Genomic DNA, 20,167 nt, shown 5'->3' with positions numbered 1-20,167 from the left:
TCACAATGTCGTAGGGCTGAAATGGGGAGCTTCGCGGAGGTGACGAGCCAATGAGTATCCTTCAGACGAGGATCGGCCGATCAAGTCGTCTTTATATGCAGCGACTGTGAAGTCAGCCTGGCCAGTAGGAGGGCGCCAGGCGCTGGTGAGAGCCTTGTTGCGGAGTATAAGCTTGGGAGGGCTGTCGTGGGGGGCAAGGTCCGTCTCTGGGAGGCACTGCTGCCTTCAGACGTCTGGTAGGCAGTGGCGGGAGTGTATACTGAGTGATTCTTGCTGGCAACATTATCTGTAGGTCGTGGCGCGGTGGGTAGAGGAAGGCTGTCCAGCGAGGAAGAGGGTGTGGCAGGCTACCTCCAGGATCTATATAAGGCAAGAAGGCGGTCGACAGGGTTTGTGGGCACAAGGGAAGACTCCCTGGCTCTCTAGCGCAGCGACAGGCCTCTGTGTCTGCGCTCCATGGAAAATAATTTCGCATGTGCAGGGCTACGGTACCCAAGCGTCCTGAGCACCCGTTTCATTCACAACCGGCTGTGTCGTTGGGGCCGTGCAGGTAGCTGGCCGTGGGCGTGTCTCGAAGGAACCGGTCAGGGCCTGGTCTAGCGCCGAGCAAATGCTTAGCGGCTTGAAGCCCAACCTCAAACCCCAGTAGCGATTTTCCTTTTTGCACGAAGCGTCCAGCTTCTTGATCACACAACAATCATGGAAATTGCTTGTGCCGCAGATCGGGACAGAGGGCAGACGTGCCGGCGCAGACGGCCAGGAAATAAAGAGGGCAAGACTCCTGTACACTTTCTCCAGGTTAGCGTGCGCCCGCTTCCTGCGGGCAGTAACGCAGGTGCAGGAACATACGCAAGTGCGGGAATGCGAACGAGCCTGCAGCGGGCGACGAGAGCCTCACCGTGGACAGGGATCCATTAGCCGTCGTCATCAGTTGCCTTGGCTGCCTGTTCGTTTGCGGCTTTCAAGAGTGGTTCGCAACTGGCAGCATCACTCAGGGTGTCGGCGAGTGGTAACCTCGAGATATCACTCGCCCGTCGGCTGCTGCAGGACGGGTGCCTTGGAGGGTCAGGACTCGCCCAGAGTGGTCCGTCTGGAGGCACCTACCAAGCATTGCTATGCCGCTGACAAGTCGGGAAAGGGGTTGAGCGAATAGGTGAGCGTGCAGTAAGCCATTGCTCTCCGGATGCCACAATGAGTCACCCCAAGTATTTTCAGTCGATGCAGCTCCAGACCGAGCGATAGGATGTCGAGAATCCCATCCTGGCCTTACTAAATTTACATGTCGATGTGTTGTCTCTCGAGCTCCTGCTGCCAGCTCAGGATGAGCCAGCGCCTGGGAAGCAGCTCTACAGTAAGAACAGCCTCGCATTCTTAGTTCCTTTATTCTCGCGGAGGCTGTTGGGCATGGGCCAAAGAGTCCACCCACGCATCAAATGGCGTTTATGCTGTTGCCCAAGGGGTGGAATCGTGGGCCGATGGAGGAGGGGGTGTGGGCGGATCACTGGCCGGCTGCTGGAAGAGGAAGCCAAGTGGAAAAACACCCCAGGAAGGCTGGGGCGGCAAGCCCACTGGACTGGCTCCGAGCCAGGCGGTCCTTCCCGCCCGCCGCCACTTGTCAGCGAATCCCCCAGGGAAGGCACGACCCGCTGCCTAGCCTAGCGCAGTCCAGCCCAGAATATCACACTTTGACTGCGCGCACAGCCTCGCTCTCGACCAGCTTCACAGCCTGGTCCTGCTTACCACACCCCAAGTCCCACGATAGGGCAAGGCCGATTTTGATCTTGGAAGCTTCTCATATCTAGCCATGTTCAGCTCCCTCAGTCACCGGCAAGGTGTTCGCGAGCGAGCTCGTCCCTCCCATGTGTCGTTGGTAGCAGGCACCGTTGCGCACTTGACTGAAGAGATCACGCGCCCCAGTCACGCATTGCTGGCGGGCAAGGTCCAAAAATACCCCCCCCCCCCAAAGGAGTCAACTCCTTACTCTTTATGCAGTGGGCGCATGTCTTGCTCGTTTTTCGGTCCTCGCTTGCAATTTCGACGACCTTGCTGACCGGTCGGTGCTGGAAGACTCATTCAGGCCCGTGCCCCTTAGTCCGCAGTCCCAAGTGCTTTGCTTGAAGCAGGCGCCAATAGAGCGACTTTGGTTATATGTAAGCTGTGTCAGCCCTGCTTCCAGAAATGGCTCGCTCTCGCCAATGACTTCGCCGGTCACTGGTGAGCGAAATATTCTGAAACCATGCCGCTTCCTTCTTCCGGCCCTGGGCTCGTTGGGCATCAACGCACGTCGCCCAACCCCTGTCTAGGCTCGCACCCAACCCAACGGCAAGGTGTGCTCCAAGGTGGACCACGACCGCCATTGTACCGTGCTCCCGGCCGGGACCTCCCTGGATACTACCCGAACCCAGGACGCTGAGCACACAAGTTGCGCATACTGCAGCAATTTCCAGAAGGTGACAGCATGGCCAAAAGGGGGCTGTGGAGGCGGAACCGTGGCCACGACGGCCCGTCCAAGACGTCCGTGCTTCACTTCCAGAACACGGGATGGCTTCCATGGTTTGATTGCGCCGTCTTGGACACTCCTTGGGGACATGGCTTCCAGAGCATCCCAGGTTGTAATCTAACCCTGACGAAGCACAGGCGCTGACTCGTCATCAAGACGACGGCATCCCTGGATCGGCACAGCTTGTCGAGAGGCCGGCGGCACACCCGCGACGGAAGCTGAGCAGCTCCTGCCGGACTTGGTTGCGACGCTCTGGTGCGGCCTGACTTGCATCTGAACACGTTTCGTGCTTCCACACACAGGACGGGCCCCCTGGACCACCACATGCACCACGCACGTGGAGCCAGGCCCAGTCACAACCTAGCTTCCGGACGATCACGAAGCCGATTGGGAGGGGATTCCACCTTTCCCGCAGAAGTGGGTGGTGAGCATGATGGCGACAGAGATGATGATGTGCGCGTGCCGCTCCGCCATCCGCGAGCCTAAAACGGGGCGCTACCGGCGCAGGTCCAGTGCTCCTCCTCCCAGCCAGCCAGGTTCATCACGGAGCACGGGCAGGCAAGCTGCACGAGACCCATCCACCTTGCGCCGCCGGCCGTCGACCAATAACCCCGTGGGCGCTGCTTGTGACCCTGCTCCCCGCTCCAGACCAGCGAGGGCACACACTTGCATTGGGTTTCGCTCGTAGATGCTGCTTGGCTAGTGAACTCCAGACTCTTTGATCTGCAGGTACAGGTAGCGCGGACCAAATCAAATCGACTAGTTGCGCCTGGCGGTGGGATGAACCCCAGGACGAGATCCGAGTGACAGATGATAAGCAATTTCACAGTACATTGCAAGGAGACGAGTTGATTTAAAACGTTGTAGTCATACGCAGGGTCTCCGCAGAAGCCCGAAAGACTTTCTCCCACAACAGTACGTCGGATAGAAATGATAACATTATGCGTTTGAAAATATGGGGTATCTTGTTGGAAATATGACAGACTGGATACATGATTGCTAACTCGTAGCTGGATAGATAGATAAATGAGGCACGAGTGCATGCTGATCGGGCGCAAAAAAGAAAAGGAAAACCAAAAGAAATGAACGCCAAAATCGAAAATGCAGCAGGTGAAAGGCCTATGAGTGATGTGAACGAAGCCAACGTTGAGATTACCATGTAATTTCAGACTTCCGCTGCGCCCAACCTCGAGACCGGTGTTGACAAGGCAGTGTCAACTACCGTGGTTGCAATATCTGAGGGAAAACGTATTGTAGATTGGCTCAATGCCGACAGCGTGCCTTGCGTATGAATAGAGCATGGTTGATGATGATTGTGGTGAGATGGTGAGTCGGGTCAGAGCTATGACTTTAGTCGTCGGCGCCGGCGTCATCAGTGTCGCTCCAGACCACACTTCCATCATCCTCAACGGCATGAGCGGGACCATTATCGGTGTCGGCGTCCGCGTCGACCGAACTGTCGGCGTGCTCGCGCTCGCGCTCGCCCACCTCCTCCTCAAGCTCCTTGAGCTTGCAGTACACCTCCCAGCCGAAATCAAGTAAACCAAACACCCCTCTCGCGACAGCCGAGCCGATCTTCAAGCCGGTGTACGCGGTGACGAAAACGATCCGCGATCTCCGTCTGCCGCACGACCTCGGCCCGCGCGAGGTCGTACCTGGCCTGCAGCTCGCGCGAGCGCTTCTCCGCGAACTCGGCCTTGTGCTGCCACAGGCCCACAGAGACCTCGAGCTCGCCAATCTTCCTCTTGAGATAGCTCCTGCTCGGCTTGCGGTCGCCGCCGGACTGGTCGTCTGAGCTGCTGTCGCCGCCGCCACCGTCCGTGCCGGCTTTCTTGTCCTCCTTCTTGCGGCAGCTGCGGCAGCGACAGGAGCTGTGATGATGATGCTGGTGGTAGTCGTGTCGGTGTTTGTAGCGGTGTTTCATGCCGAATATCTCCTTTTTGAGATCATCGATTCTGCTTTCCAGGTTGCGGATAAAGGCATTCTTGCCGTCGAGCTCGATCAGCTGGTCCCGGATCCGACGGCGCAGACTCTCGATAAGGCTGCTGTCGCCTTCCTTGTGTGCGGCGAGGCATCGGCGAAGCTCCGCGTTCTCCTCCTGAAGCTTCCTCACCGCCGCTGCGAGCTCTGCATTACTGCCGAGAAGCTTTTGGTTTTCCTTGTCTGCGGCAGCTTTGGCGTCTGCCGCAGCCTCGACCTTCTTCTTGAGCTTGGAAATTTCCTCCTGTAAGCTGCCGGCCAGGACGACGTAGTGGCGGTTTTGCTTTAGGAGGTTGGCCCATTCGTCCCGGGTGATGCAGGCGCAGTCTGTCGGGCACTTTGGACGCTGTTGGTGGTGGTGCTGGCCACGACGATATTCCACATGATAGTAGTGGTCATGAGGAAAGAGATGGTCGACAAGATGATGATGATCCAGCCCGTCGCTGTGGTCGTGGTGGAGGTGTGGTAGGTGGTGGCGTAGATGATGATGGCGCGGATGGGAGTATGATTGCGATCGGACGAATCGGGGTCGGCCAGACGCCGTTGTCTTGATTCTGTATTCGGTCATGTTGGAGACTCGGTCGAGATATGCATTGAGTTCGTGCTGAGTTCTGGTGATTATGCGGTGCCAGGGTCGTTGTGACAGCACTCGTTGAGTTTCAAATGGGCCTCCGTTATGCGAAGCAATGTACTGACGTCAGGACGATATATACTTGTGGCGGAGTTTAATGGCTCTCAAGAATAAGTGTTTAGAAGGGAGAAAGGGGTCGAGTCAAATGGTTCTGGCGCTGGTGACAGGGAGTTATAACGTGCACCGCAAACAGCGAGGATGGCAGAGCCAGGGAAACGACAACAACAGTCTTGCACGCAGAATACCGGGACTACCTTGGGAGGCAGTATCACAAGACACGGATCCTGACTCCGTGGCTGGCACGCGGCAACCATCAGGGAGGTCACCGCGTTCAATATGCTTGATCAAGTGGCATTGTAGGACAAAAGTAAAGACGGAGTGGCTCTCGAGGCACACAGCCTGCCGCCGCATTTTCACCTCCACAAGATGCCCGTAAGGAATCGATGGTAATGCCAGAGTTTATGAATAGCACAGATGGTACAAACAAGGCTGAATCATATGGCCATGGCACGAGAACAAGCTGGCTCCGGAAATGTTGGTTGCGCGTGGTCACTTGTGCCCGCGACCAGGGTGCTGGGGTGCTCGACCAGCGCAACCTGATCTGTCATGCACATGGGCATCATGTTTCGCGTCGTGGTTTTTTAAGACTCGGGGCAGTCTGTTCACATCAACCTGTGGGCTCGGAACGCTAGGACAGGTTGGAGAAGCTATTGAGAACGGGCCGTTGCGCAGGACCCTGGACATGAAAGGGCGGTGATGGAGAGGTTGTCTGTTGTTCTGGGCGTTGCCAGCCTGTCGGATCGTGCTGCTTGCAAATTAGGGTCTAAGCTTGTGCCAATCGTTGCCGCGAGCTATGCGGACCACCACAGGGCGGGAAGTACTGCAGGAGCCAGCCGGATGTCTTCCTGTCTGCAGGGCGACGGGTGCCTTGCGTGGAGGGTGACGATGCTGTACTTAGGGTTACTAGTGGCGGCACTTGACCGTGGTCTCGGGATGAGGCTGCCAGGGTTGTCCCCTTGAGCGCGCGCGGAAAACTTGTGGATTTTACACTTGAAGAGGCTTCCATGTGGATCTCTCGAGTCCTCTTGAGCATCTGGTCATCTGACCACTAGGAACAGGGCAGTATGGTAAGTTGCCGTCATGGTACGACAGATGGAGCGGCCCTGTTGAATGCCCAGGTGATGCTGTGACGAGGAAAAGACATTGAGCGACGTTGAAAATGTGTTGAAATCGCTCCGGAATGCTTGATAACCGCGTCAACAGGACGGGGCAGACCAGGTTGCTGACGAGCAGGAAGCAGATGGAAATGGTGTTGGGTTGGTGTAGGTGCACAAGGAAAGATGCTGGCGCATTTGCACTCGGCGTCAGGAGTCCCGGAGAGGTCGCGTGCCGCACCACAAACGGTCCAGTGATGATGGCCATGGGCCCACCATGCGCCGCGCCGCACATGACGGCTGTTCGCGATGGAGGCGCGCCATTGTGTGATTCCTGCTGGGTCCCTGAACCCTGCCTCGATGCAAGGCTGCTGCCATGGGACGGCTGCATCTGATCCAGCTGGGTGCACGCAAATCAACACGGCTGAGAACAGGGGAGGATGTCCCTACATACCACGAATACCTAGTGTACGTAAGCGACCGAGGCAGCCCAGCTCGGCAAGTGCCGCACAAGCTCAGCCCCACCTGGGCATGGGTAAGGCTTGCCTGACAGCGTCGGCAGACCCACATCCACACGGCGGTTTCGTTGTGAGAGGAACACTCGACGAGATGGCCTCGGGAGTCTAGTCCTTTGTGGTTCGACCAGGCTAAAGAAGCAGCCTGGGGGAGAGATAGGTCATGTTGTCGGACATGACGCTCCCACGGGGCTCATGGAGTCAGCCTTCGCGGGCAATATCGGGGCCTCCCGTATCTCTCACGGCGGCTGCTCAGCCAAGACACCAGCCTTCCGGACCCTGCCGATCAAAGCCTGACAGAGGGCCGAGATGGGGTTTTACAGTGCTCCGTGCGTGGGCCCAGAACAAGGGGCAATGCCAGCTTGCCGCCTTCCCCGGGCTGCGGCTGAGGAGCAGCTCCTGATATGTCACCAGGGCCGCTAGACTACACAGGCTCCTACGTCATAATCGCCGTGGGCTTTCATGACCAATGCTCAGCTCAAGGCTCGTACATTGAACCGGGTGTCTGTTTGCGGGTGGGCGGTGGCAGGAAGAACGCACCACGAAACGTCGAGCTGTCCGGTGTGTCCGCACCAGACTCGCCTCTCCATGCTCTCAAGGTTTGTGCTAACCAGAGACAGGCCGTGAACCCACCCGAGTGGATGGCATGCCCAAATCTGGCACAGTCACCACTTGCCAGGCGTGCTTTGTTCCGCTCCCCACACGACTGTACGTTCGTCAAGTACGTTTACGTACTGAAGTTGTTCAGTCTCGTGGAAATGACACCACCCCGCCAAGCATACAATACTGGGACGTCACGTCCTGAGGCACATCTCTTCAACCTGAACAAGGTTTCAGATGCCTACTTATGCGCCTGCCCCCTCTTCGGCTCTCAACTCCTCTCTCTCACGGCCAGAAAAAGTCACCCCAATCAGCTGGAGCAGCTTGTTGTCTGCAAGGACAAGGCCACACTCCAAGCCGCGCATCTGAGCCCGATGGTGCCAGAGTGACGTAGGAGAGAAGCCCAGTTGCGGGAGCGTCGCAACGAGACTCCACGCAGCCGACGCCAACGCAAGCCTGCAGTGCCGAGCAGAGTTGTTTACGGGCCGGTTCGGTGATTGCCCCTTGCATTCGCGAATCTCCCCTGCTTGATCTGCCCCAAGCCGCCTGCCCCGCCGCCCCAGGCCACGAACCAAATCCAGTGGGTCGGTCCTACGCGCTTCCAAGGTTGCCACTCTGGGCTGTCTTCACGACACACCTCATCCTGTGCATACTCTGCGTCTTTGGCCTCCTCGAGTCGCTTAAAGCGAGCATCTCGCTCGTGCTGCCGTGGTTTTCGTCATCCGATCACGTCTGAATCCAGGCGCTCTCGGTGACCAGGTCTTGGCGCCTCCATCAGATACATAATCCGGCGACAGGGCCAACACACGTCCAGCCACATCGCAACGTCCACGGTGGTCTCTGCCCCGGACCCTCAACACACATGACATACAGGTCATCTCAATGCGTGACGAGCGGGTGCCCTGTCCGAGGTTGTTTCAGCGATGCCCTACACCGGCAAGCCGTCAGGTGCTTGTCTGACCTGCCGAAACAGAAGAATCAAGGTACGACTCCTGCAACCGCACCCAGAACTTCGTCGTGCCAGGGCGTCTTTGTCATCGGGTGCCATTGCACGGAGTGACTACTGAGCTGATCGAGATTGTGTATTCTCAGTGCGATGAGACGAAGCCGTTCTGCCTCAAATGCCGCGGCTCCAACCGGCAATGTCTTGGCTACAAGGACCCTTCCCAGGTCAAATTTAGAGACATGACTGCAACGACCATTCGGCGCTACCAGTCAGGCTCGGAGAGTAGTGTTCTTGGATCTCCGGAGTCGCAATCCGCCGACGATTCTCTGCATGAGCGCGGGTCCATTTCGTCGACCTCATCAGAGGGCACGCCTTATCGTGGTAGATTGCCACTACAAGGTGACTCTTTGACAAAATTAATCGCTGGTCAACCTGCCAAAGTTCGCAAAGGGGCGAGAAATGGACCGCCAGACGAAAAATCCGCGTTTCTGAGGGGGGGGACTTCCATGTCTATCGCTCCTCCTACCTCGATCAACCAGCACTCCATTTCATATCTCTTCACTGCCTACCTTGGAGCTGCGAATCATTACCTGGACAGCGGCTTCTCCGGCGTGCTCGAGACCGTGGTGCAGAAGGGCAAGCCACCGAGGTATCTCTCTGCTGCCATTTCGGCAACTAGCATTGCAGCGTTCTCGAGACGGCCAAATGCCCGATTCCTCGCGGTGCGAGCGGAAAAAGTGTACTCAACAGCACTCAACGAGGTCAACTCAGCTCTGGCCAGACCTGGATCTATTGATGATGACGATCTTCTCGCTGCCATTCTACTTCTGGCGCTTTACGAGGTGCGTGTTGATCTTCTTGCCAACGTTTACAACATGAGAATGTCGAGGTATAGAACCACTAACCCCCTTGTAGGTTTTCATGTCCGATCGTTTCACAGGCTATTACAACCACATTCTCGGTGCTGCAGTCATCCTTAAACACAGGCAGGGCAGGCAGACCGGAGCTTTAGGCAGCGCGGTAGCTGCGATGGCTTTCATCCTGACAAGGAACGAAATAGTGAGGTTGCCGCGCTCCCAGAACTCCGTTGCGATACCGCTAAATTGTGTGCGAGAACTGACCTGTCCAGATGAAATCCTCAATTCTCACCCCGCTGTCTAGTATTGAAAGCGATATCAATCCTTGGCTGCGCTGGGTGCACGCCTTGGGCCTCGACACGTGGACCACAAGTGCTTACCGTCATCTCCCAGCATCGGTCATGAGTGGACCAATAATGCACTTCAAGGCGATGATGTACCAGGCCATGGAAGAAAGCTCATTGACCTTGACCACACCATCTGGCAAGATTTCGTCCCTTTCACCTCGTGATGGTGCCTCACCAATGTCTGACGACGACGGTTCAATTGTGTCTGATGGTCAATCACCAGGCCAGTCTCCGCCAAGGATCAATCCTGATTATTTGCCGGGCTTGATCACGGCGCTTATGGCCATGTATCGCCGGTTTGCTAATATCGACCGCGTCATGTCAGAACTGTACAACGTCGGGCCGACTCCGTCACAATCGCTCCCGGATGATCTGCCTCACAAGGTCGACGGCTGGGATGTATTCATGGAGGGGCCGATTCACATCTACCACAACATGCTGCACGCAGGCTTCCGGCTTGCTATGGCTCTCGCATATCTTGAGCCTTGTTCAAAGGCTACTGTCATTGCAATGACGGCGCCAGGACTGGATTACCTACGCGAGACGAACGAATATCAAGAACTTGAAGCAGGCGGCAGACGTGCAATCGCCGAGATTGTCGGCAGCGTGCCCTATTTCTGCGGTCTCCTTCCGGCATCCATGACTGGCAATCGCAATTCCTCATCTCGCCACTTGTTTGACGTGGCAGGCATTCGCGATGCGCAGGCAATCTCTTTCTCGACCTGGGCAATGGCCGCCGGCGTCATGGCGCCACAGACCACCGGTGCTGAACGCGAATATCTCCTCCGTATGCTACGGTACTGTCACGAGGTGAAGGGCCTCGGTCAGGCAGCGGCGCTGCACGAAGCGTGCATGGAAGTCGTGCGCAAGAGCGCCACACCACACCACGCCACTGCCACGTCAATCCCGGCCGCGTGGATGGGGAGGGGCACGAGCTTAGAAAGTCTCATCTACGAGGCATCAACGCCAGATATGTGACACCTTCTAGTCTATCTGGCCTCTAGCAGTGATCGTGATTTTCACGGTTTACATCTTCACGAAGGCTCCAGGCTCCAGCCGAGACCACATCACACAGGCGAGAGAGACAACGATCAGTGGGACGATGCGGAAACGCAAAATGCTTGGGTATCTATATGGCTTTGCATCTTGCAATTCTAGAGCCCCGGAGGCTAGCTATCTGTCTTTGGCGGCAGAGCTGGCACCGGCTCTCTACCCATCGACTGCGATTCGATTATCTGGCTAGCGCGGCCCGCGCCGAATGTGCCTGCACTCAATCGATTCATGGCCTCGATGGTGCTCTCGTGGTCCTCCCCGGTTGTTTGAGCGGTTCCTGGCACTGCCAAGCGGCCACTCTCGGGAATATGTGCATCATTGGTAGCTCTAGCCTTGGCGTTGGAGTCCAGCACATCTGCCAGCGAGTTGTTGCGCTCATGAGCTCGGGTGATGTGAGCTGCTGTGGGGACTTTGAGGGTAGCGGGCGAGAAATTGTCCCAATCTGCTGACGCGCGTAGGTCGAAGCCGCTCTTCTCCGACGTTGGCCTGCTGCTCCTGAACGAATAAGGGCGGTCACCCCCAGCGGTGTTGTCTATTCTGAATGGTGTCCCCGATCGAGTCCATCGAGCCGCTGGTTGTGCCGTTGTGATGAGCCACGTCTTGACTCTATTCACCACGCCGAATGAAGCAGAGGATCCCGAGCTCCGGCTCCATCCCAAAGATGACCATCGAGAACCGCCATCAAGCTCGGCAGGATTTCCCGGCGAGCCGAGTCGTTGATTGGCATCAAGCTCTGCCACCGTTGGTGTCATAGACATTCCGAGCTCTAGGTCCATCTCTTTCTTTGAAGGGCTCTTCGTTGGCGACGGCCGAGCTGGTCGAACAGCATCCCAACGCTGCCTGACCCATACTCCAGCCCGGGACTTGCCAGCCTGGGCTGCACGAGCCTTTACCCACATACCCAATGTGCTGGCGGCAAGCAAGTCCCACCATTTCGCCAGTAGGATCCCAGGAGGACTTCTGAGGAATTTGCTCCATGGATCGTTGGGTTTATTGCGGCGCAGCAAGATGCAGCCGAACGCAACAACTCCAATAGTCACAAGCAACGCAGACAGCACCATGGCGATAATGCCCGTGCGCCAGTCCCATCTCCCTCCTCCCTCTCCTGCCGGCATGCTGCCGCCGTCGGGCAATGATGAGCCTGTGGAGATGCTGGTTGCTTGCGAGTTGGACGTCAATGCCGTACCGCCGTTGCTGATCTGGGGTTTAGTCGACGTGGACTGAGTTACGCCTTGATTCGTTGTTGATCGAGAGGAGGGCTGCAAGACTGTCGATGGCTGCGGCTGTGGTGACGACACAGGCGGGTTTTCGGGTGCTGCTGTTGAAGTCAGGATTATCACACTATCTGTCCTCTCAAGCTGTGTCGAACCGAGTGTGATGGTTGGCACCTGCCCTGGTGGCGTTGGGGGAGGCGGCGGCGGCGGCGTCACTTGGGCTGCCGTGGTTGGCTCTGCAATGGTACTCGTTGGCTCAGGCTCTGCTGGGGTCAACGGCAACAAGCCTGGCGTGAGCGGGTGAGTTTGAAGGAAATCAAGATCGACATCTCGCCAGCGAATCTGCATGGCTGGTGCCACTGTGACAAGAATCCGGTTGGGTGGTCCATTAGTGTTCCCCGCGACGCCCCATACACCACCGCGAAAGTCGGTGGTGTCTGACGTGCACGTAAACCCACTGCAAAAGGGTAGAAAGAATTAGCAATTATAATCAGAGCTTGAGCGATCACACGCAGATACTCGGTTCACACTCCAATGACGTCGAATCTCACGCCCAACATGACGCAGCAGCTTACCTTGGCACGCAGTAGACGGCAGTCTCTCCTGCAGCAATAGGCGGAAAGCCTTCGTTTGTCCGGGGATTCCGGACCTCACATTTCGGCCCGACGGCAAACCCACTGGGACATATTGCTGGGGAGTAATACTGAAATCCCGGGTCTTCGAGGTTGGCGGCCCACTGCGGAGGATCGCACGTGACGGGCCCAGCGGTCGGGAACGGCGGATCCTGCGAGGGAACTTTTGTCGTTGTGATGAACCAGGAAGTCTCGCATGGAGGCTGGAAGATCGTCGTCAGGGCAGCCAGCGGGGCTGTAATACTGGCAAGAGCCATAGCAAAAGTTGTGTCCAATCTGTGGCGTTGTTCTATCTGTAAGGAGAAGCCGTTGTACTACTGCTCTGTCGACGTGAAACTATGAGGCGTCGAGTATGAGTCGCTTCCTGAAGGCGGGCTAGATGTCTAGATGTCGACTAGCCGGCGGAAGAGATCTGCAGGTCGAACGAGCTGGGCAGTGCAATAATCAATTGCCATTACCGAGTTGATGCCTGGGAACGCAGAAGTCTAGTCTCGCTGAGCCACGCCACCGCAACGAGGGCATGACGGGTGGGGGTGGGGGGAAGAAGAAGAAGAGAAGAGAAAGGTAGCAGCAGCCCAGCTGAGGAGAAGATCCGGAGACGAACGGGAACGCTGGCGTTGCGAAATCGCGCGGGGATCCAAAAGAGGAGACCTCCCACGAAGGGAAAGCAAGAGGCTAGCTCTTGGAAAGGAAGAGAAACGAAAGACCTGAATCAAGTGCCGACAAACAAGAGCTGCAACAACGAAAGACACCCACTCACACGAGACAGGCGATGAGGGGGGAGAAGGGAGGACAAGAGGTGGTTCTTTTGGTGTCAGGTGTGCTGGGCGGCACCAAGTATGTACACAACTTGGGCGTGGGGTCACCGAGCCGGTCAGTCAGGATGGGCAGGCCGGGCCAGCCAACGCCGATGGACCGGGATTCCTCAGGCTCAAGGCTGGGGAAGAGAAGTTAAGCTCTTGGACTGTGACATGGAGGGATGGATCCCCTGTCCACTACCGTCGACAGGTGCCGGTATCGAAGCGTCTAGAGAGATATCTTGAGGCAGGCCGGTGATGACTTGGCCACCACTCGAAACTAGGTCCCTCAGTGTGGGATTCGCGGCTTTTACCGTGACGGGCCAGAGGCGTAATTCTGGCGGCAACTGCACTCACTGCATGTGGAGGAGCAACGAGAAAGGGTGCCCTGCTGTCGTGGCAGTATGGCAGGGGAGGCGGGACAGGGGGGGGCCTTGACAGAACTGCATGCATGAACAAGCCGTCTCGATATGGAAAGAGGACATGGGGCAGGACCGGTCCACTGGACAGGCCACCCAAATGCAGGCACGTCCCAGGCCACAGGCTGGTGATGCGATTTTATCCAGCTCGGAAGTCAAGCAACTCTCACCGAGTCTGGTGCTGCTCAAGCAGTTCCTGCAATTTCCAAGGGCTAAAGGCAATGCTCGTTCCGGCAACTTGGAGATACGGACTGGAGAAGCAAAGCGAGCAAACCTTGTCGCCACAGCTTCCTGAACAAGAAGCCCAGAGCAGTGCTGGTCCGGGCCTTTGATTTCAACGGTTTCAGCAAAAGACAACAAGAAAGTCCCACTGAGCTTCTGCCAGTCAGTCTCTGACGACATCTCTCCACTGTTGGGCGGGTGAGCGCAGCATCGCAGCGACCACCGGTCAGCGAAGCGCCACGGCCTTCCTGACTAGACCAAGGGCAGACGGGAAGCGCCCCCACACTCCAGTCACTGATATCATCCTTCTGACGTGTTCGTCTATCTGCTACAAATCTCGAGGCAGACGGTCAGCATATCAGCCAATCAGCCGGGCTCTGCAGCTGAGACCGGGTCATGGCCATTACTTCGTGGCCATTATCGCCGGCGCCCGCTCCGTGCTGAAGGTGGCACAGCGACAACACCAACGCCACAGGCGCGGAGTAGATTCAAGAGAGACCGTCCGTCGCTTGGTGGAAAAGCTGGCCTGGCATAGGAGGCAGGCCCGGAGCTGTCCTAAACGATTCGTCGACGCACGCGGCGTACTCGGGTCCGCAACCATGGCCTATATGTGCCCCAAATCGAGTATAAGTGGTCTGATTGCAGATCCCTTGGCGACTGCTTTCATCCTGTTGGAGTCAGCGACTTACTACAGGGGTGTGGCCCTCCTACCCTGGCCGTGGATTGTGTAGCCCAGCCTGAAACGTCAGAGATCGAGGCTCCAGGGGCGGGGGGCCTGAGGAGCCCGAAAAGCACGCACTGACCGAGCATGTGTTCATGATTGACGAAAGCAACGGGATTTTCGTTGATAGATGGACTTTTCTGAGCCCGAGTCTATGAGTATCCCCAAAGGACCGTTGCCGTAGGGTTTGGCAGTTTCCTGCAGCAAGATCCACTGCGAGAACAGCTCCCATTTGTGCTCCTGCTAGACCTTTGGTGCCAGTGTGTCACGGACAAGCTTATTCGATCATGGGCAGTGCATAGATCCTCAGGCTCTAATACCACGCTGTTTCCTAAAATCTGGGTCTTGCTTACCATGTCCAGGACTCTTAAGACACCTTTCTATCATTAACGTTGTGGGCGTATAGGCCAGGGACAATCACGTCCCGGCAGTCTCATCATTTCGTCTGAACATTCCTATCTGTTTGCCTGTTTTGCTACGCAACGATGCCTCAGGCTTGAATCGCGAGTGCTTCTTCACGGGAGTTGCGTCACGGCATCTTCCTCGGGTTGACTCGAGCAGAGGGCGGCCATCGAGAGACTGCACAGAAAGGACGCGCATCAAGCTGAGCACGTCCAAGGACTCGTCTGTCTGGCTAAGAAGCACCACTGCATCTTCAGCATTTCCCCATTCGGCGAAGCATCTGACGGCCGCACAGCTAACTGCCGTTCCTGCGTGTGACAGGGGTTACTCATTGGTTGTCTCGTGGCATGGTGAGCGCTAAGGAAGAACGCCCGCGTAAAGTGTGGCTGCACCACCACGACTTGCAACCAACACCCCTCCTCACTCGCCGCCGGGCAGAGAGAGCAGCGCGACGGAGTGAAGCCATCGAGGCGTCATTAATTTTACAACGTCGAAAATGTGTCGCTTCCATGTTATAGGGGGCCGCCTCAGAAGACTGCTGGCAAGTGGACGCGCCGATCCAAAAAAGCCTTCCCGCTCAGCCCTGGCGTTTCAGAACCGGGGGAGCCGACGTTGCAACCCCCTGGGGACCCTGCCCGCGGGTGCCGCTGTTTGGTGCACCTCAGAACTGCGAAACACGGAGTCAAACATCATCCGGCTCCATCATGCTGGGTCCCCCCTGGCTGCGCGTCGTCCTATCGCATCTAACATGATCAGACCACCGTCGTTGGAAAAGCTTATACCAACATGGATATCTACATACCACCAAGAACGCTCTCTTTGACAAAAGTGGAGGCTGCGGTCATGGGCTTACAGTACAACATTGTGCAGGATGGATTTTGTGTGTCAACACAACCGCATCTCGTAAGGACACAAGGATCATAGAACTTCCACATTATCACTGCGACACATGAACTACCATATCAGAACATTTGTTTGTTGGTGGAACAGCTTATTCAATTTCATTTCACGTGTTAAATCGAAAACTCTACCCAACCTGTGCACGATTTTATTTGCTCATCTCCCCGAAAATTAATACATCACTATTAGAAGATGGCCCCACCCAGGCGAATGGATACCGACTTGTTCTGCGTGTAGTTGGCGAGGGCAGCCTCGCCGAGCTCGCGGCCGATACCAGACTCCTTGAAGCCACCGAAGGGGATCTGGTGGTGAATCATGTTGTAGCAGTTGACCCAGACGGTGCCGGCGCGGAGCGCGTTGCTGACGCGGACGGCCGTGTTGAGGTCCTTGGTGTGCACGGCGGCGGCCAGGCCGTAGTTGCTGTCGTTGCCGAGCTTGATGACCTCTTCCTCGGTCGAGAACTTGGCGATCGCGGCGACGGGGCCGAAGATCTCCTCGCGCATGATCTTCATGTCGGGCTTGACGTTGGAGAAGATGGTGGGCTGGATGAAGTAGCCCTTGTCGCCGTGGCGCTCGCCACCAACCTCGACGGTCGCGCCCTCGGCCTTGCCGTCCTTGATGTAGCCCATGATGCGGTCGTACTGGAGCTGGCTGACCTGGGGGCCCTGGAAGGTCGACTCGTTGAAAGGGTCACCAACGGCGTTGGCCTGGGCGCGCTTCTTGAACGCCTCAATGAACTTGTCGTAGATACCTTCTTGGACGTAGACACGGGAACCGGCACAGCAGCACTGGCCGTGGTTGAAGTAGATGCCAAAGTTGACCCATGAGATGGCCTGCTCAATGTCGGCGTCGTTGAAGACAATGTTGGGCGACTTGCCACCAAGCTCGAGAGTGACCTTCTTGAGGTTGGAGGAGGCGGCAGCCTTCATGATGGTGCGGCCGACCAGGGTGGAGCCGGTGAAGGCGATCTTGTCGACGTCCATGTGGGAAGAAAGGGCGGCGCCGGCGACCTTGCCGAAGCCTGAGAGCACGTTGAGAACTCCGGGAGGGAAGCCGGCCTCCTTGACAAGGTTGCAGAAGACGAGAGCAGAGAGGGGGGTCTGCTCAGCGGTCTTCATGACAACCGTGTTGCCGGTGGCGAGCGCCGGGCCGATCTTCCAGGCAAACATGAGGAGGGGGAAGTTCCACGGGATAATTTGACCGCAGACGCCGAGCTTAAATGAGATGTTAGCATTGGCGTCCAAAAGGGAAGAGATGATGGCCCGGTTTTGATCGCAGCTGAAGAGATTAGACTTACGGGCTCAGGTCTGGTGTATGTGAAAGTATCCGTGTTGGTATCGATAGTCTTGCCGTGGATCTTGTCGGCGTATCCACCGTAGTAGCGGATGCAGCCGGCGACGGCAGCGATGTCGCCCTTGGCCATCATGATGGACTTGCCGTTGTCGAGGGACTCGACCGCAGCGAGGAGCTCGAGGTTCTTCTCGGTCAGATCGGCGAGCTTGAGGAGGTATTGGCCACGCTGGGCAGGAGTGGTCTGGCGCCAGACACCCTCGAAGGCCTTCCGGGCCGAGGCGACGGCAATGTCGACATCCTTCTCGGTCGCCTCTGCTACGGAGCAGATGACCTCCTCTGTGCTGGGGTTGATGACCTCGAAGGTCTTCTTGTCCACACCGTCAACCCATTCGTTGTCGATGAACCTGGATGACAGAGAAGCCTCGTGGTTAGCTCCCAGGACGGGCTTTGTGACAGAGTAGACCTGGGATGCGCATGGGTTCACTTACAGGCCAGTGGGCTGCTGGTAGGCACCAGTGAGAGGAGTCTTGAGCTCGGCAGAGAGAGGCATGGTGTGTGGTGGTATATCTGGAATGGGGTATATAAAATGACGAAAACGAGATGAGCGGGTGAGGAGAAAAGAGACGGGCGTGTAGAAAAGGTAGGCGGCGGCGGCGGACTATCTATAAGTGCGGCAAGGTTCGCTGGCCGGGTGAGACAAAGGCGGCGAGCCTGGATGGGGAATCTGGCTGGCCATGGAGGCGACGTGGAGGGGTCGCCACAGCACGGCGGTGATGAACGACGAGACTAGCCTGCAGCCATGGGCATCGTGGGTGGAGGCCCAGCGGGAGGAGTGCGGTCCTGGCTGCGGGGTGACTCGGGCCCTGTGGGTTGTGACGGCATTGTGCACCCTGCCGGCACTGTGCAGCGCCGGCGGGCGGGGAGCAGCGCATAGCAGCGCAGAGCAGTGCGTGCAGTGCACACAGGGCCCCACCCAGCCTATGCGGAGGATCCATCCGCCCGGTCTACCCCGCACCACCAACGTCCGCTTCGCAACCTTCATCTGCTCTGTCCCGAGGAACCAAAACACGAGAGACACGCCGCCGCCTACGGATCTTTCTTTCGATACAGCCCTTCAGCCTAGCGCCAGCGGCGCCCACCTGATCACGTCCCGGACCCCCGAGCAGGAACTTCCCGCCCTTGCATGCAGGCTTCATCGGCTATCCAGGATCGGTGCCGCAATTCGCCACCCGCAACCCACTGTGTCCCCAACATGCTGCAGAGGTGGCTGGCACCCCAGATTCTGATCCAAGATCGTGTCGTCGCCCCAGGATCTCTCCTGTCATCTTTGCCGAGTCTCGTTTGGGCTCTGCTGCGCGTGCATCCCCACACGTTGCAACACACCTCTCTGATGTCCTCCATCGCGTTTTGAGGCGTCGACGCCTCCTAAACGCCAACGAACCACATCTGCTGCAGCCTCAGTCTCGACTGACACCCTGCTTCCCCCTCGGCCCAAAACAGCAAAGCACAGCAAAGCACAGCAAATCACAACACCTGCCTTCAATCCAAAGTTCCAGATGTCCGGCACGCCCCGTTCCTCCGGTGGCTTACCGTGTTACTGACGCGAAGACTTTACATCAAGGTTGCCACGATTCTGGGACCCCTGGTTGATAGATCAGCAGGAGTCCCTAGCCGAGCCTTTTCCACAGAAATAGAACCATGCCTGGTTGCCGGGCAAGCCAGCTGCCGATTGGTAATGCTTGACGTACGCGGGCCCAAGAGGATCCGGCAGGGGAGCTGCAACGTCGGCCGCACAGGGACATGAATGCTCAATGCCAACGGAAAAGTCCTTGGGAGCTACTAATCTGTCGACGTTGCTTTCAAAACAGGGCCGGAACTGCAGCTTCTCCAATGGCATGCCTACACTAAGCACTTAAAGTAGGTAAAGTCTCCACACCCCAGGACTGGGTTGTCTGCGCTTAGTCTATGTTAGTCTTCCCCGCTTTCACTTACGTAGAGCTTTCGGGGTCACAACTGGTGAGCAGCCACTTCATCGCAAGTGACTCGGCACTACCAGGTTAGCTGTTCTGCCTTGGAAATAAGCCGGCTCTAATCATGCTTCGGTGCACCTCACATGGACTGCGCGTCGACTCGAAGAATCCAGGGATGGCGATGTCGTCTTGAATCTTTGTTGGACTTCCGCAGGCAAGCGGAAAACACGTGGCGGGGGCATATCCACCTGCACCCTTGTATACCGCCGACAATCTTTGCTGGCAACAAGCACTGTACAATTGCTGTGCAAGGGAGCGACTGGGGCAACCATGGGCTTCAACATATTCTTGAATGCCTTCCACAGAATGGAGGGGACGCCTTTGGCCTCGGTCTAATGGGACGCGGACGTGGTCAAATGCTCCATGAAGGAACGAGCCACCACCAGCTCGCAATCTCTCTGAATGCCCCGAGGGCCCCCGCTCCGCTCCGGTATTTCGGGGGAGGTCAGGACGAGCCTCGGAAGACAAGACCTCCTTCGCACTCAGGTCAGGGTGCTAGATACGAGCCACCCCGGGCATCCGTCCCATTGGTCGAACAACTTGGACTAAGCTGACTCTGATGGCGTCAAAATAGACCAATAGAATCATTGGCAGGTCAACAGCATCCATGATCAATTGAACCACGTCAATACCTATCCACGTTTTGTGTGTGTTGTCAGCGGGCCACTCCTATCTACCTACTAACCCGCCGATTCCTGCATGGGGACCCTGATGATATTTCCACGTTGAAGGTGGAGGTTGCATACTGGCACTGTTCTACTGACTTTTGCCTCACAGCTTATATCTCCCAGATCAAGCCTGTGTGGTTGCAATATAGGACTGTTCATGCAAGCGTGGCGGCGACGTTCGGCACGTTCCAATGCTATTGCCGGACATGACCCTTGGAAAATATTATTTTCACAGCATCTGACAACATTTATGCGTCGAAATGGACTGATTAATCAAAAAGCCCCA

The 20,167-nt window shown here is 57.0% G+C and overlaps 5 protein-coding genes across 5 annotated transcripts; 2 read left to right on the top strand and 3 right to left on the bottom strand.

The window, feature by feature from the left end:
• Positions 1-3,850: 3,850 nt before the first annotated feature.
• On the bottom strand, positions 3,851-5,048 carry B0I36DRAFT_343745 (uncharacterized protein; the record flags this gene model as incomplete). Its single annotated transcript, XM_046156191.1, has 2 exons — positions 3,851-4,133; positions 4,156-5,048. 2 exons carry the CDS (start codon positions 5,046-5,048, stop codon positions 3,851-3,853), a joined length of 1,176 nt encoding a protein of 391 aa, XP_046017975.1.
• A 3,784-nt stretch (positions 5,049-8,832) lies between these two features.
• Positions 8,833-10,508, top strand: B0I36DRAFT_357294 (uncharacterized protein; the record flags this gene model as incomplete). The annotated part of the gene is made up of 3 exons (XM_046157777.1): positions 8,833-9,168; positions 9,242-9,385; positions 9,456-10,508. The coding sequence occupies 3 exons, from the start codon at positions 8,833-8,835 to the stop codon at positions 10,506-10,508; spliced, it is 1,533 nt and encodes a 510-aa protein (XP_046017974.1).
• An 801-nt stretch (positions 10,509-11,309) lies between these two features.
• On the bottom strand, positions 11,310-12,686 carry B0I36DRAFT_343743 (uncharacterized protein; the record flags this gene model as incomplete). The annotated part of the gene is given in 3 exon segments (XM_046156190.1): positions 11,310-11,470; positions 11,485-12,254; positions 12,373-12,686. 3 exon segments carry the CDS (start codon positions 12,684-12,686, stop codon positions 11,310-11,312), a joined length of 1,245 nt encoding a protein of 414 aa, XP_046017973.1.
• A 3,389-nt stretch (positions 12,687-16,075) lies between these two features.
• B0I36DRAFT_234291 (aldehyde dehydrogenase) lies at positions 16,076-17,733 on the bottom strand (the record flags this gene model as incomplete). The annotated part of the gene is made up of 3 exons (XM_046149292.1): positions 16,076-17,104; positions 17,188-17,587; positions 17,672-17,733. 3 exons carry the CDS (start codon positions 17,731-17,733, stop codon positions 16,076-16,078), a joined length of 1,491 nt encoding a protein of 496 aa, XP_046017972.1.
• Positions 17,734-19,210: 1,477 nt separating this feature from the next.
• On the top strand, positions 19,211-20,057 carry B0I36DRAFT_309601 (uncharacterized protein; the record flags this gene model as incomplete). Its single annotated transcript, XM_046152158.1, has 2 exons — positions 19,211-19,232; positions 19,297-20,057. A coding segment is annotated over exon 2 (466 nt), but the record flags the coding sequence as incomplete, so codon positions are not given.
• Positions 20,058-20,167: the final 110 nt, after the last annotated feature.

The sequence above is a fragment of the Microdochium trichocladiopsis genome, assembly GCF_020744255.1.
Source record: "Microdochium trichocladiopsis strain MPI-CAGE-CH-0230 chromosome Unknown B0I36scaffold_1, whole genome shotgun sequence".
In the NCBI taxonomy this organism is placed as follows: Eukaryota; Fungi; Ascomycota; class Sordariomycetes; order Xylariales; family Microdochiaceae; genus Microdochium; species Microdochium trichocladiopsis.
This window is presented reverse-complemented; position numbering and strand designations above follow the sequence as displayed.